This window comes from Arachis ipaensis, chromosome B8 (assembly GCF_059453495.1).
Source record: "Arachis ipaensis isolate K30076 ecotype BB chromosome B8, ASM5945349v1, whole genome shotgun sequence".
NCBI lineage: Eukaryota > Viridiplantae > Streptophyta > Magnoliopsida > Fabales > Fabaceae > Arachis > Arachis ipaensis.
In genome coordinates, this window is record NC_142443.1 from 37,998,094 (window position 1) to 38,013,744 (window position 15,651).

Here is a 15,651-nt window from a genome sequence, read left to right on the forward strand (position 1 = left end):
CTTTTATAAACAAAACCCCTTTGCCCCTTCATAGCCAATAAGCATACACTTCATTGCAATTCTTCGTGAGACGACCCGGAGTACAAATACTCCGGTTAATTCTTATTTGGGGTTTGTTCTTTGTGACAATTGAAATTTTTGATGTGGGAATTGTTTGTTGGTGTAGAACTATATCTACAACGAGAATTCATTCATTTTGTGTGAAATTCTATACCGACACGATAAAACTCATTAATCAATAATTCACAATAAATTCTCGTTGCAAGTATAGTATCTAAACTAAAAATAATCCTTTCATACAAAAACTTGTTTGTCACTTAAACAAACCCAATAAAAATAAACCGAAGTATTTAAATCTCGGGTCGTCTCTCAAGGAATTGCAGGGAGGTGTAGTTATTATTGGTTATGAAAAGGCATATTTTTGGGTTTTTGAAATAAGGAACAAGGAATGTAAATGACAAGAAAAATAAATTAATAACTAAGAAAACTCTTGGCAATGTATGAGAACTAGAAGTCCTATCCCAGTTATTCTTATCAAGTGTGATGAGAATTGGCTATTGCTCCCACTTAGTTAACCTCTAACTATGAAGAAAAGTCAAGTGGATGAATCAATTTGATTCCTCAAGTCCTAGTCAACTCATAAGGAAAGATTAGTTTTAGAGGGATCCAAATCAACTACCAACTTTTCAATTATCGGTCAACAAAGGAGTTTGATAACTCAAAAGTCTCCAATTACTCAACCAAAGCCAAGAATATAAAAGTCTATTCTAAAATCCAGCCAAGCATTTTGTCAAACACTTGGGAGGCACAACATAAAAACATAGAAAAGCAAGAAGAGATAATAAATTCCAAACAACCAATTGAAAGCATCAATAACATAAACTGAAAAAAGCAAACATAAATATGAAATACTTCAAATTGTATTAAATAAGAAATTCAATCTAACATGGAGTTTATAAACTAAATTGGGGAATAAATAAATCAACAAGAGAAGATAAATAAACTAAAGGACTAGAACAATAAAAAGTAGACGAGAAACTTAATTGAAATAGAGTAGAAATCTAATATTGAAAATAGCTAAACCTAAGAATCCTAAAACCTAAAGAGAGGAGAGAGCCTCTCTCTCTATAAAACTACATCTAAAACCTAAATTGTGAATAATGGGAAGTGTATGAATCAATGTTTTTCTTCAGTCTCTGCTTGTCCCTTGGCTTTAGTCTGCGTTCTGGACCGAAAACTGGGTCCAGACTCAGCCCGAAATCACCCCCAGTGTTTTCTGTGATTTCTGCACGTGGCGCATGTCATGCGTACCATCGATGGTCATCTTCGCGTGTCACGCGTACGCGTCAGGTACGCGCACGCATCGCTGTGCAATCTCGCTTATCACGCGTACGTGTCAGGTACGCGCACGCGTCGCCATGGGAAGCTCCAAATCACGCGCACGCGTGAGCCATGCGTGCGCGTCGATGCTCGCTGGTTGTCTCCTTTATTTCTTGTGTTCCTTCCATTTTTGCAAGCTTTCTTTCCATCCTTTAAGTCATTCCTGCCCTATAAAGCCTGAAAACACTGAACACACAGATCATGGCATCGAATGGTATAAAAGAGAGGATTAAACATAGCAAATTTAAGGTCAAAGAAGCATGTTTTCAATCAAAGCACAGAATTAGGAAGGAAGTGTAAAATCATGCAAATTTTATGAATAAGTGTGCAGAGACTTGGTAAAAATCACTCAATTGAGCACAAGATAAACCATAAAATAGTGGTTTATCAGCCATACAAGCTGAGCTTTTGGACAATCCCGAATATAATGTAAACCCGATTCTTGGCTAGAAAGACATCTTCGGCACCTATCCGATGACGATATCCCTCTTTTGAAGCGAAAACTTGCAGTAGGAAGAGCCTCCTTAAGACACAGCCAAGCAAAAAACTTGTGCTTTTCCGGAACAAGCTGGCGCCAAAGGCAAAGTCAATTCTCCCGCTCCTCCTAACCAAACAGCTGCTTACACAACCATAAGTAACCATTGCGTGAGTCATAGACTTTGGCAGCAGACCCAGACCAATACCAACCCACTTCCGGACCTACTTGCACATCTGGATTGTAAGAAAGAATATTACCTTTTAAATTTTGAGATAAAGAAAAATAAAGAGTATCCAAATGCCACTACCAACCGACCAGATATCCTATATCCGGAGGTTCAAATCAGAAATGTGACCATAATCCATCTCATTAGAACCCATAAGGTTTAATTGTATACAATTTTATTCCTAATGTTTCCTGTTTGTATCAAAATTACTCCTGAATGTTAATTCCATCTGAAATGTTGAGAACAAAATTGAAAACGTTTAGAGATAATTTTGAAACAAATCAAAAACGTTAAGGACAAAATTGAATAAATCGAAAATATTAGAGACAAAATTGAATAAAATTAAACGTTAGAGGTATTTTTTGAAAAAAAATTGTAAACTTTAGAGACACAATATATTTTACCCTTTATTTTATTTTATGAGAGTTCAGCTTGTCATTGTTGAATAACAAAGAATGAGTCATAACAGCATACAACTTCAAGATTCTAGTACCAAATGCAAAGGTATACACATGTTCAAAGAATAACCTAATGACAAGCACGGTTTCTAGCATAATGCATTTTCAAGGAATCCATCAAAACATTTAAAGAGGAGCTCTTCCATAAAATAAACCATATTCTGTGCCAATAAGAATTGATCCAAAGAATCATCACAGATGCTCAGAGCACTGTGACAAAAGATGCAACAAAACTCCAACAGAAAGATATGAAATCAATTACAGAATTGTCGTTGTCTCCTCCACTAGGCAGATTTGGAGGTGGTGGAAGAAGCGTTGCATTGCCTCTATTACTATTAACCCCACTTGAGATATTGATTTCCTCTGTAACTGCTCTCATCAAAAGTACCAAATTGCACTTGGTTAGGTGCTTTACCTAATAGATTGTTGTAGCACACATTGAAGGCAGATAAGTAGTGCAAGTCTCTTACACTAGAGGAATTTCTCCACTCAAACTGTTATTTGAAAGATCCATACTCTCAATGCTTTGAAAGATCCATACTCTCAAACTGTTATTTGAAGAAACCGTCACTCCACCCCCCATAAATGGATGATACACTCCCTTCACTGCAAATGCCGCACACACTGATGCCAATATCTGTGCTCCAATATACATTGGCACCTGCATGCATGCCATATATATTTTAGTAAAAATTCACGTGCATGCCATATATATATCACCAGTTTTTACATTCTTTCATGGGAAGTGCTTCAAAACAGCAAAGGAAATGATGACAGCAGGGTTGAGATGAGCACCGGATATGTGTCCGGTGGAGAGGATGATCACCATAACAGCAAGGCCGACGACGGCAGCGCAGCCAATCAATGTCTCTAATCCATTTGTTTTTTCGTTTACTATTGTTGCCGCTGTTCCGGCGAACATTAGAATGAATGTTCCAATGAATTCAGCTCCCACCTGATCATACAAATTTGCCACTGTGGCGTAAGTGCATATTACCTTTCTGGCAAGACGAACAGAAGGAGGTGACAAAGAGCAAGAGAGTTTCATATCCTAATTGTAAAAGAAAGAGAAGTTACAGAAAGAGAAATTACAATAATGCTTGAGCAGTTGAGCTTGGGTAATGATATATCCATGGTTCTTTAAATATGTAGAGGGGGTACAATCCGTACTTCTTCCTTATGCTTTATTTCATACATGATTTATAAAAATAAAATACACCATAATTGAATTAATTAATTAATAATGCAACATAGGATATATTAGTATGACACCATATGAGATTCCTTGTATTTCAGAAGATGTACAACTTTCTGTCAAACCTTATCAATTTTTTTTATTATGAACTTTTTAAATACTACCTATATAATAGTTGTAGAGTAGTAGAGTACTATCAATTATAGGATAATGGAATCCTATTCATTATTATCCTTGTAATTTTTTTATTCACATTTTGTCTATTCACATGGTTTTTGGAACAATATATATAGAGAGCGTTTATTAATTATTTTTTATTTTGCTATTAACAAAGTCATGCGGGTTATATCACCATACAAATACAACATCTAAGTGCAAAGAACAACGGAATTCAATAAAATATTTTTATGAGAACTAGAGCGACTAGTAACTAAATTAAAGTCTAATACAAAATCTGTTTCTTTTCAACAAAGCACATAGAAAAATACACCAAACATCCTTGAGTAATTTATTTCATGATTTTCTTGCAGAAAGCATCTCCAAGAAAATGACCAAAACATTTAAGAAGGCACCATACAACAAAATAAAACCATAGGCTTCTCCAATAAGAATTGATCCAAAGAATTGTCACCAACACTAAGAGCACGGTGACATAGGATGCAGAGAAAGTCCAATAGAAGGAAGCTAAATCAAAGAAAGAATCATCGCTCTTCTTTCCCTTGTCCAATGGGATTGGAGATGGTGGAACTCGTTTGTTGCTGTTGGTCCAATGGAGAAATGGATTTCCTTCATAGTTGCTATCATCAAAGTTGGCAAATTGGTTTCCTCCAGGTGCTATACCAGATAGATTATTATAGGACACATTGAAGATCTCCAAAGAGTACAAGTCCTGAAGATCAAGAGGAATTTGTCCACTCAAACTGTTATTTGAAAGATCCAAGCTTTCTATGTTTTGTAGATTGTGAAAGTTCTCAGGAATGGATCCATTGAGACGGTTGTGCGACAAATTGAGTGAATGGAGGCTTCTGAGATCTCCTAACTCGTGAGGAATCTCTCCTGTCAATTGGTTAGACGACAAATCTAATGCTGACATAGTTTTAAGTGAAGAACCTTCATACGAAAAGAATGAGCCTTTTGTCATGAACTGCACTTCTCCCAACCTAAACATAAGACGAAACATTGGTGCAATATATCTTCTCGCTTGGCCATAAGATACCGATGTTTCTATTCCATGCGAGACGATGATTTTTATGTCCCGAAATGCTATGTTATTCAAACAAGAAGGTATAGATCCAGTTATGTTATTACGTGAAAGGTCTAAAATCTGTAGGCTTTTTAACTGACATATCTGACTGGAAAGTTCGGCTTGCAATTGGTTTCCTGCTAATAAAAGAAACACCAAAGACTCAATGCCGTAGATGCTTCCCGGAATAGTTCCCGTGAAATCATTGTCACTCAAATCAAGGGCAACTATGTTGATGCTTTGAGAAACAGGATAAATATCAGGTATCACACCAGTAAGACGATTTCCTTGCAGGCTCAAGAAAACTAAAGATGAAGGTATCCATAAATTATTGTCAAGTTCGCCACACAATTGATTATGAGACAAGTCTATAATGTTAAGACCACTAACTTGATGCGTATCTGATTGTGAGGTGCCTCCATCAAATATGTCCGGCACCTTGCCAGAGAAATTGTTGTACCCCAAATTTAATATTCTCAAGCTTGGCATGTGTCTTATTGAATCGGGTAAGCTACCTCTTAAGGAGTTATGCGAGAGATCAAGAGTTCGGAGTGATGTCATATTTTCCAGACATGTTCCCAAAGTTCCTTGGAGGTTATTACCATTCAAATGTAGCTCTTCAAGTTGCTTCATTTGACATATTATACCTAGATTTAAAAATTACAGTAAGATAAATTAGAATAAGATTATTAGTTTGAGAAATTTTTGTTATACTCAATATATATATAATATCATGTTAAATCATGCAAAATTATGATTAAATAGAGATATTGATTCTACTCAAATTTAGTCTACCATGGATAACAGATTGTTTTTCTTGGATTTCGCTCGGATCGGCTCAAACAAATAAATTGTTTACAAAATTTGCCACAAGAATCAATTCAGAGTAGATGTGATTTCTTTTTGAGTTGCGTTATTGTTATTAGGATTTACAAACGGTGTAACCAATAAGAATAAAAATGTAAAAATAATAAGTATAGAAAATAAGTAGTAAAAAAAACATGTATAGAAAATAAAAAATTTATAAATTATAAAATTTGTATTAAAATATATAAAAATTGATAAATGTTTAAATGAAATGTCAAAATTGAAATAACAGAAGAAAAAGAGATGTAACGGAAATGATTAGAAAAAAATAGAAAAAAAGTCTAAGAACCAACAACTTTATTAAATTTTGGCTAGCATGTATCCACCAAAAGAAAAGTGAGTAATCTTGTATTATTGGATGAAATTTTACACCATTAAAATCATCATTAATAATTACTTGATGGTTACAAATCACAAAAATTACTGCCTCCTAACACTCCTCAAACTTAGACTCAAGTGAACTTGGACACCAAATATAAATTATCTTGACCACAAAATCTAATCTTTTTATTTTTTCTAACCATAGACTGCTTTACGCGAACATAATATATATATATATATATATATATATATATATATATAATGACTATTCTGTCTGAGCAAAAGTGTGTTGCTTCTCATATCCCTAAATTATTGGTTGGAGGGGAGTAATGACAAAACAATATAGGGAGGAGTTACGACAGTGACAATTATAATGAGGAGCGATGACGGATACGAGACCAATGAAAAAAATAACGCAGCAAAAAAAAAGGTTCAAAAATTAGAGATTTGTTTTTTGGTTAGATATTTTTGTTAAGAGGGAGAATAATAATTTTATTTTTTTGTTTCATGTAATCTAATTTTTAAAGTAGGTTTAATCTTAAATTCAATCCAATAATAATAATTACATTCTCACCTTTTTATTTAAAAAATTTATTCTCAATATATATATAAATCTTTTTCTCTCCTATTCACTTCTAATTATGATAATTGGAAAAGAATAATGAATTGTATTAATTAAAGTTTTAAAAGTAACTTCATTTATTTACATAATTTCTTAGGAATGCCAATATTATTATTCAGCAAATTTGTAAAGTGTAAACGATGGATATTTAAATAATAAAAAAAATATAAATTTTATGATGTCTATAATTTAATATTTAATTTTTATCTAACTTATTTTTTATGATAAATTTTGAATATCTAATAATTATTTATTTTTATATTTAGAAAAAAATACACAACAGAATATATATATTTTACGACAAAAAAATTACAATAAAAGACTATAAAAGAAATCTACCAAAAAAAGCAAATTCATCAAAATTTAGTAAAAACAAAGTCGACTTTATATAGATCGTGCGACATTAAAAAAAAAAAATCATTGGTAAGATCATGTGAAAAAATCTAATAAAGAAGCAAGATCAGAGTACTCTATCCAAACAATTTAAGGACACTTGGAGAAAAAACTAATTAAATTGTGAAAAATATCAATTGTATGTTAATGTAGTATTTCTTTTTAAACGAATACACGAGGTCAGATTAGAGGGTGCATACCTTCATAAAAAACGAAGTCTTGAAAGCAATTATGGGACAAATCGAGGCTAGTGAGTTCCTTAAAGCTCAGGAACAAGGACCAGTTTAAGTGTGGAGATAAACAATCTCCATTTATATCATGCTTTCCTAGATTCTGTAGAGAGAGATTGAAGACATGGCCGGAGGAAGAATCACATGTAACTCGCTCCCAGTGACAGCAATCACTGTTTGGGTGATCCACCCAAGAAGGCAGCAAAGTTTCGTTACAATAAGCAGCCTTGAATTCAAGAAGCGACTTCTTCTCTTCTGGAAAGCAGCCATTAACGTTGCCAAACACTTCAACCAACACTATAGTAGTTACCACTAATACCAGCCATGGCTTCCTCTTAGGCCAGTCCATCTCAAAGATCAATTAGAACATATAAATTATTCAGTGCTTAATTCTCTATTTCTTTTGTTATGCGAAATTTAATGGCTATATCTATGATTAGCCCGCTACACACGTCTATGCGGAGTCTAAGTCAATTCAATAAAGACGACAAAAAGTAATAATGTCTTTGTTGTCCTTTCTTTCTTCGTAATTTAAACTGCCCTACTCGTGGAAATTGAATACTATTACTACTTGCCGAATTTGTTTGTGGTTATAATTGTCATTGTGCTAAAAGCTAAAAAATGGCGTTTAATTTGTAAAAAAAAAAAAAAAAAAAATTAAGGATTAATATTTAATTTAAAAAGTATAATCATAAAATTGACCTTTGTTTAATAGTAATAATATTAGCTAGGTAATTAATTTTTTCGGCTAATATCGGTTATTTTTTTAATTATTTTATTTATTTTAAAATGTAGATCTTAAATCATAAATTTTTAACCTTAAATCTTAAATTATAAATTTAAATACTAAAATTAAATAATATTTATTAACTAAAAGTTAGTTCTTTATATATATATATTTGAGTAATTGACATCTATATTATTTATGGTAAATTCTATTCAATTTTTTCTAAAACAAATGATAAGTTATCCCTTGTGATATGTCTAATTATTATTACATAAAATTGATTAGCTTATTATGATTAATTTTAACTCTAAATTTAATTTAAATTTTAATAACATAACTAATTAACTATGATATAATTTTTTTGTAAATTATAAAACTCACTAGTTAGTTTGATTAAATGTTAATATATATTTATCATTTTGGTTAATATTCATGAAATTATGCATTTAACTTTTTCTTTTCCCTTTAGATAATTGAGTTTAATGTCTGATGTTGCCTGATATATGAAAAAATTTATTATGACAGTTGTTACAGACAAAAAAAAAACGTAATTGACTCAACGATTAAGGTTATAACCGATTTCACGGGATAATGGCCAGGTGCTACAATGGATATGTTATCATATTCTGCAAGCGCTGAATCCTGGCAAACAATGCGCCATAATGAGTACTTAATACTGAAAAAATGGTAACCCTAAAGAGTTAAGACTAAAAGGACGAGAAACCATCAGATAAATACACGAAACTTACTATTACAACCTCACACTCTAGTGACTTTGGCATCGGAGTATCTTGCAGGTTGTCCCCCGGCCTGGTTCAACAGTTGACGAAGTTGGGATCTCCTACCTTCACCTCCTCAGATCGTAACCTCACTCCCAGCATGAACATTTAGCGTCGTTTGTGAGGATCCTGCTTTATCAACAATCATGGCCGAACAATGGATTCAATCTACTGTCAATCTAAAAACTCCACTGAAAAGCCAACACTAGGAAGATGGACATGAAACAGAACTCACGTCAAGTTGTGAAGAAGCCCCTTCGGGCTATGAAAATCGTGAACCCGTCAATCAGGAAGGTTGTCATCTCGCTGACTTAGGTGATGACTATCACAATGCCATGCAAGAAACACGACAAAGGTACAAGAGTTGGAACGATATCAACTTGAGCTTCAATGGCAATTGGCTGAACACTCGTTATCCAGGCAGTCCCATTCTCAAAGTCGCCCTATTAGGGAACGGGATGAACCTCGCAATGGGAACCATGAACGCAGGAGGGAGCATCGGCAAGTTTCACCTTCTCCCCATATCGTAAAGACGAGAGAGGGTCACCCCGTCGACGCAGCGATTCTCGGGCGAGAGAGGAATCAAGATCATCTCAGTCTAAAATGAGGAGGACTCCGCAAAGAAGTCCAACTTCTAAAAGGCCTAGAAAATTCTGAGAACACGTCATTATGGGTCAGACTCCATTTTCCTCCCACGTCCTACAAGTTTGATTGCCGAAACATTTCGACAAGCCGACTGACTTGAAGTTTGACAACAAAATGGATCCTAAGGAGCATAGTGATGCCTTTGAAGCGAGGATGAATCTAGAAGGAGTTGATAATGCCATCCGGTGTAAGGTTTTTCCGATAACACTGTCGTGACCCACCATGGTATATATGGTTACCCACCGGATCAATATCCTCTTTTATGGACATTAAAGTCAAGTTTTTGGCTCACTTCACCACCAGGGGAACTCAAGCGAAACACCCGATTTCACTTTTGGGAGTAAAACAACGGGTAGGGGAAAGCATTTGAGACTATCTAGATCGATTCAACAAAGCACTTCTAGAGGTGACTTGAACCTCTGAAGTTGTGTGCCTATGCTTGATTTCTGGACAATTGGAAGGAGATTTTCGTAGACACTTGACCTGCAAGGATGTAAAATCCATGGAAGAAATCCATCAAATCGCGTTAGAATACATGTGAGCTGAGGATGTGTCAAAGGTAGTCTCCACTAAAAGGAAAAATCCGGAACCATCTCCTCAAAAAGGAGGAAACTCGGGACAGACTTTGAACTCAAAATATTCATTTTCCAAAATTGGAAAATCCAACTCCTACACTTTCTTGGTAGCCTCCCTTGCTGAAGTTTATCAACAAGTTTCTCATAGAGGCATCTTGCCAAAAACAAGGCAGATCCAATCAAGAGTCTCATTAAAGAAATTTCAATATTGTGATTACCACAAGTCCCATGGTCACAAGACTGAAGATTGTAATGATCTGAAGGATGCCTTGGAACAAGCAATTCAAGACGGAAAGCTTCCTGAGTTCATCCAACACGTATGGCCGCCAAGACGGCATAATGAGAAAGAAGATCGAAAAACCAGAAACCCTAGGAGCTCTAGACCTCCAGACAATATGGAAGAGACAGCACAAGTTGTGGTCAACGTAGTGGTTGGAAGTAGTAAGTTGCCAAGATCTAACAATGCTATCAAAAGAGACATCAACGGCACAACCTCGAAAGTTCTCAAGGTAACAAGCATCCTGGCAGTCTAGTTCACATAGGACGATTTTCAGGCCGTCACATCGGAAGAAGACGAGCCCCTCATTATCACTGCCAGATTAGGTAATGGTATTGTAAAGAGGATCCTCGTTGATACTGGCGCAGACTCAAACCTCCTTTTCAGGAACGCATTTGATGCTCTGGGGTTAAAGGATCAGCACCTAAAACCCCACCTCTCGAGAGTCGTTGGCCTGGGGGATCACTATATAAAGACAGATGGAGCTGTGGATCTTCTCTTTACCTTAGGGGAATGCACGAACGTAAGGGCGGTGCAAGCTGAATTCGTTGTTCTCCAAGATTCTACAGCCTGGTGTTTGTCTTCAGAAAAAGTTGGTAGGGCACACTCTCCTGATTATATGCCTCCTGGAGATGCACAGCAAAGAGACAATGTCCAGGTTAGCTACCGGATGAGTCAGGTTTGACTGTATAATCGACAGATGAGCTCATTGGCCATAGGACAAGCATGCATCATTTGCATTTGTGTGTATTTTTTGGGTGTGTATCTTGTATTTGGCTTGTCTATTTGAATAATTCTATATATATGCTAAATGAACTAATTGTTGTAGCTGTTCTCTCTGTAACAACCCAGTTTTTGAGTACGCGAGATCTTTTCTGAAGACACGGAGTTCTCCGGAAGATCAGTGAAGGGAACACCTCTACTGTATCATCAAGCATCTCAATCCTCATTGTCATTATGTCATATTTAAACCAAAACCTCTTTTGAGGCATGCTCGACAACGCGGTCGCGGAGAACCTAGTTTTTTGAACCGTATCGGTTAGGAGTTTTGATTCTGATTTCCATAAATAGTCTCAATTTGATGAACCGGACCCGATTCATGAGAGAAGAGAAATAGTAATATGATATTATTATTATTATATTAATATTAGATATGCTTGAATAATATTATAATATTATTTGATCTATTTTAGCTAAAAATAGGAGACTGGTTTAACTGGATTCACAGTTTACTGGTGCAGCTTAGCACTAGCACTCTTTGATGAATTTAGCAATTCTAATGCCTCATCATACATTTTCTATTCTCATATTAAAAATGTTACTAGTTTCATTTATGCTAGTAGCTCAGAAAAGAATTTTTAAAGATGTTTTTACAAGTGTTCCGATACATCTAGTTTTCGTAGTTATACACCTGAGATATTTTAATATTATTTTAATCCACCTCCAAGCCAACCAATCACAACTTATCTTACATCTCCAAGACCTCCAAGGCTGTCTCATTTCTTCATTTTGGCCAAAAATTACAAGAGAGAAAAGAGAGAAACTTTCATGACACTTAAATATTCAAAGCTTGATTTCTTCTAAACTAAAACTCAAATCAAAACTCCGATTTCACCAAAATGATCCTCTATTCTTCCTCTATATAATCATGTAACTTATCAAGTTTGGAATTAAGGTGAGATAGTTGTTCCTTTCCCCCTTTGAATTCGGTTTTCAAGGAAGCATGCTTAAAACATGTGTTTTCTTGATGTTCTTCCTTAGGAATCATGCTTAACTTGACTTGTGGGCCAAGAAACATTAATTTCTAGAAAGTCTAAGGTGAGAAATCCCTTCCTAATATGCTAAATGAGATTCGGTCAGTTGAGGGTTTGTGGATTTAAAGTTGTTCTTGATGTGTTTTAGGAGGAAAAAGTGCAAAAAGAACATCTAAAAGCATAACCGGATTTGAGGCAGCAAATCAAGGTAGGGTTTGGTAAAATTAATCTTGATTAACTGTATTTGAGTTGTGTGATTATGATATGATTTGGTTATGCTTGAAATTGATTGTTTATATGATTGATTCTTGTTAAAATTTTGGTGAAAATTTGATGAAATTTGATGATATTCAACTTTAAATTTGTGTTCTTCATAGCTGCTGGAAACCAAAACCCTAACCCTTAAATTGGGGATTCAATTTGTGTTAAAATCAAGTAGAAAAGATGGGGTTTTGGTGGCTGCTAATTTATTTTGAATTATGGTAAAAATCGGTTGTTGAAAAGATTGAAAAACGGGTGAAAACAAAGAAAGAATCTAAAAAATTTACGAAGAACACTTTGAGTGTGGTGAAGAACAATGAAGAACATTTTTTTTTATCCATAAAAGGGCAAGAAAGTAATTATTTTGGTGTTTGGGGGGTTATTTTGTAATTTCTAAAAGTTATGGTGGTTAAAGTAGAAATATTAAAAGTTACGGATGGTAAAAAGTGAATTTTAAAGGTTAAAAGTTAAAAAGGGGTCATTTTCGAAAATTTAATTATAAAATAATAAATAATAATAAATATTAAATAATAATATTTAATTAAAAATAATATTTTGATAAAAATAATAAAATAATACAGAAAAGGCAGTTTTTCGTAAAAGTTTTAGAAAGACAACTTTAAGTGCAGAATCTCATAATTACCTTCATAAAACACTTAGGGAGTGGTAATAACATATTAGTGAGGCAAGGACAAAGAAAAGATAACAGTTTGAAGAAAAAGTTTGTAAAGTTTTAATGACAGAAACTAACAGAGACTAGTGAACGAACTAGGAGCAACATAGTTAGTTCTTGAGTTGCGCCTATGACGGGTAGAAAAATGCCGGTTAAGAAATTTTAATAAAAGCAGTGTTGCAAGTATAGTCTTAACCGACGAAAGTCCCACTATCAATTTAAAAGTGTCTCACAATTAAGATTAAATAACTGGGAGTAGAGTTCCCAGGTCGTTTCCCAAAGAGTTGACACAAGGTGTGATTTATTGGTCAGGAATTTTCTGAGAAATTTTAGAATTGAAAAATAGAAAAATAAATGACTATCAATTAAAACAATAAAAATTGACAAGAAGTTTTATATAATTGAAATAAAAGGCCTTGGCTAGGAGAAGATTAATTGGAGTTTCTATCCTTGTTGATTTTCTCAAGTATAATAGTAAAAGGTTGTTGCTTCCACTTAGTTATCCTCTAACTAATAAAGGAAAGTCAAGCAGGGAATACTAACTCTGATTCACAAGTCCTAATCACTTCACAGAGAAGGATTAGAGTTAATAAAAATTGAGTTAGCCAGCAATTTCCAATTACAAATTAATACTTGAGTATTCCAACTCAGGGGTTTCCTATTAATCAACTCCAAAGCCAGGTTGGGAGCTCTACTCCATTAACATGAGTGCCATTTTCACAAACATGTAAAGGGAGTAGATAGGAGACATGGTAATTAAAATTAAATTAATAAAAGCAAATTTGGAGCTGATAATTAATTAAAAGAAATCAAACAAGTAATGGAATTAAATATAAAAATAGTTCATTGCATTAATAAATTCAAAATTAATAATATCCAAATATGACCACGAACAATTAAATGGAAAACAAAAGAGTAGAGTGATAGAAAAGCAAACTATAACGATGAAGACTTCACTCGAAGTAGTAGCAGCTCTCTCAATATCCAATCCAAAAGTAAAACTAAGAAATACTAAGAACCCTAGGAGAAGTAGTGTTTTCTCTCTCTAGAATTCCAAAAACTCAACAAAAACTAAAGTGAAAGTAAAAGTGAAGTGTCCTCTTAGTCTCAGCTACACCCCTGCCTCTAGTATGTGTTTTTGGGCTTGAAACTGGGTCCAAAATCAGCCTAAAATCGCCCCCTGCGAGTTCTGATTAGTGCAGCACGTAACGCTCTGTCATGCGTACGCGTCGGCCATGCATACGCGTCGTTGGAATTTTGCGCGTGTCACGCGTACGCGTCGCTGTAAAATGCTCCAAGTCCCGCGCACGCGTCAGCTATGCGTGCGCGTCGATCCTCGCTGCTCAGCTCCTTAGTTTCTTGTGTTCCTTCCACTTTGACATGCCTCCTCTTCATCCTTTAAGCCATTCATGTCCTGTAAACCTGAAAACACTTCACAAACACATCACGGCATCGAATGGTAATAACGGAGAATTAAAAATTGACAATTTAAAGGCCCAAAAAGCAAGTTTTCAACCATATCACAAAATTAGGAAGGAAATAAAAAACATGCAATTTACATGAACAAGTGTGAGATTAGTTGACACAAAACCACTCAATTTAGTCCAAAATATATCATAAAATAGTGGTGCATCAGCCTAGGGTCAGGTATTATATGAAAAGTTAAACTGTTTCAGTATAGACTTAATAAACCTATACTTGGGACAGGCTAACTATTCATATCAAAATTTACATAAGCTATAAAACACATACGTTAAAAAGAGAAACCAAAGCAGAGTAAAGAGACAAAGAGGAAAGAGTAGTATGATAAAGAGAATAGAGAACAAGTAAAGGGACTGTTGAAAAGTCATTTGTTGCATTAAGGCAACTCCAGAGATATTTGTGGGTACATCTGCTGCATTGAGGCAGTCAGATAGATGGTGGTATGACCACTGAGAGTGCTTTCCTGGGATACTTAGCTATAATGCTATTCTGTAGGTCAGAGGACTCTTACAGAGGTATCGAGATAACACAACTAGCATATACTCCCGTAAGTCAAAAGACTCTTACAGTGAGTGTGTTGGGCAGACTAGCTCCGCCCTGCAAGTTAAATGACTCTTGTAGTAGGTTGCTAGTGCCGCTCTGCAAGTCAAAGGACTCTTGTGGTGGGCATTGCCAACAAGAAAGCTTTACCTTGTCAGAAGACTCCGGGTAACGTCGGGAGCGGGTATGTAATCAACAAATGAGCTCATTACCTGTATTAGGGCTAGACATGTATCATACTTGGTTATGCATTTCCTCTTTTATGACTGTTGTATGGATATATGTTTTCTCTATTTGTATTATATTCTTTGTACTTGTGTTTTATTTTCTTGTATTCTTTTGTTTGTGTTCTGCTTTCTATTTTTTTTATTTATCTGTATCTTTTGTTTACTACTTCTTTGTACTTTACTGTTTGTCTGCTAAACAACACAGAATTAATGAACGTAACTAATAACCCCAGCCCTACTAAGAACTCCCCAGTTCTTACCCCTTCTCTCTCCCTTCCCCCTTCAGATAGAAGTAAGA

At 34.8% G+C, this 15,651-nt stretch overlaps 1 protein-coding gene across 1 annotated transcript; it reads right to left on the reverse strand.

Annotated features, from left to right (window-relative positions):
* Positions 1 to 4,139: 4,139 nt before the first annotated feature.
* LOC107611872 (uncharacterized) lies at positions 4,140 to 7,837 on the reverse strand. The gene is made up of 2 exons (XM_016313754.3): positions 7,384 to 7,837; positions 4,140 to 5,627 (listed from the first exon to the last, which is right to left on the reverse strand). Exons 1-2 carry the CDS (start codon positions 7,760 to 7,762, stop codon positions 4,246 to 4,248), a joined length of 1,761 nt encoding a protein of 586 aa, XP_016169240.1. The 5' UTR covers positions 7,763 to 7,837; the 3' UTR covers positions 4,140 to 4,245.
* Positions 7,838 to 15,651: the final 7,814 nt, after the last annotated feature.

Excerpts from the sequence above, each read along its gene's own strand:
- LOC107611872 (XM_016313754.3), bottom strand. The coding sequence starts at position 7,762 with ATGGACTGGCCTAAGAGGAAGCCATGGCTGGTATTAGTGGTAACTACT. Across the intron at positions 5,628-7,383 it reads AGACTTCGTTTTTTATGAAG|GTATAATATGTCAAATGAAG; the intron begins GTATGCACCCTC and ends TTTTAAATCTAG.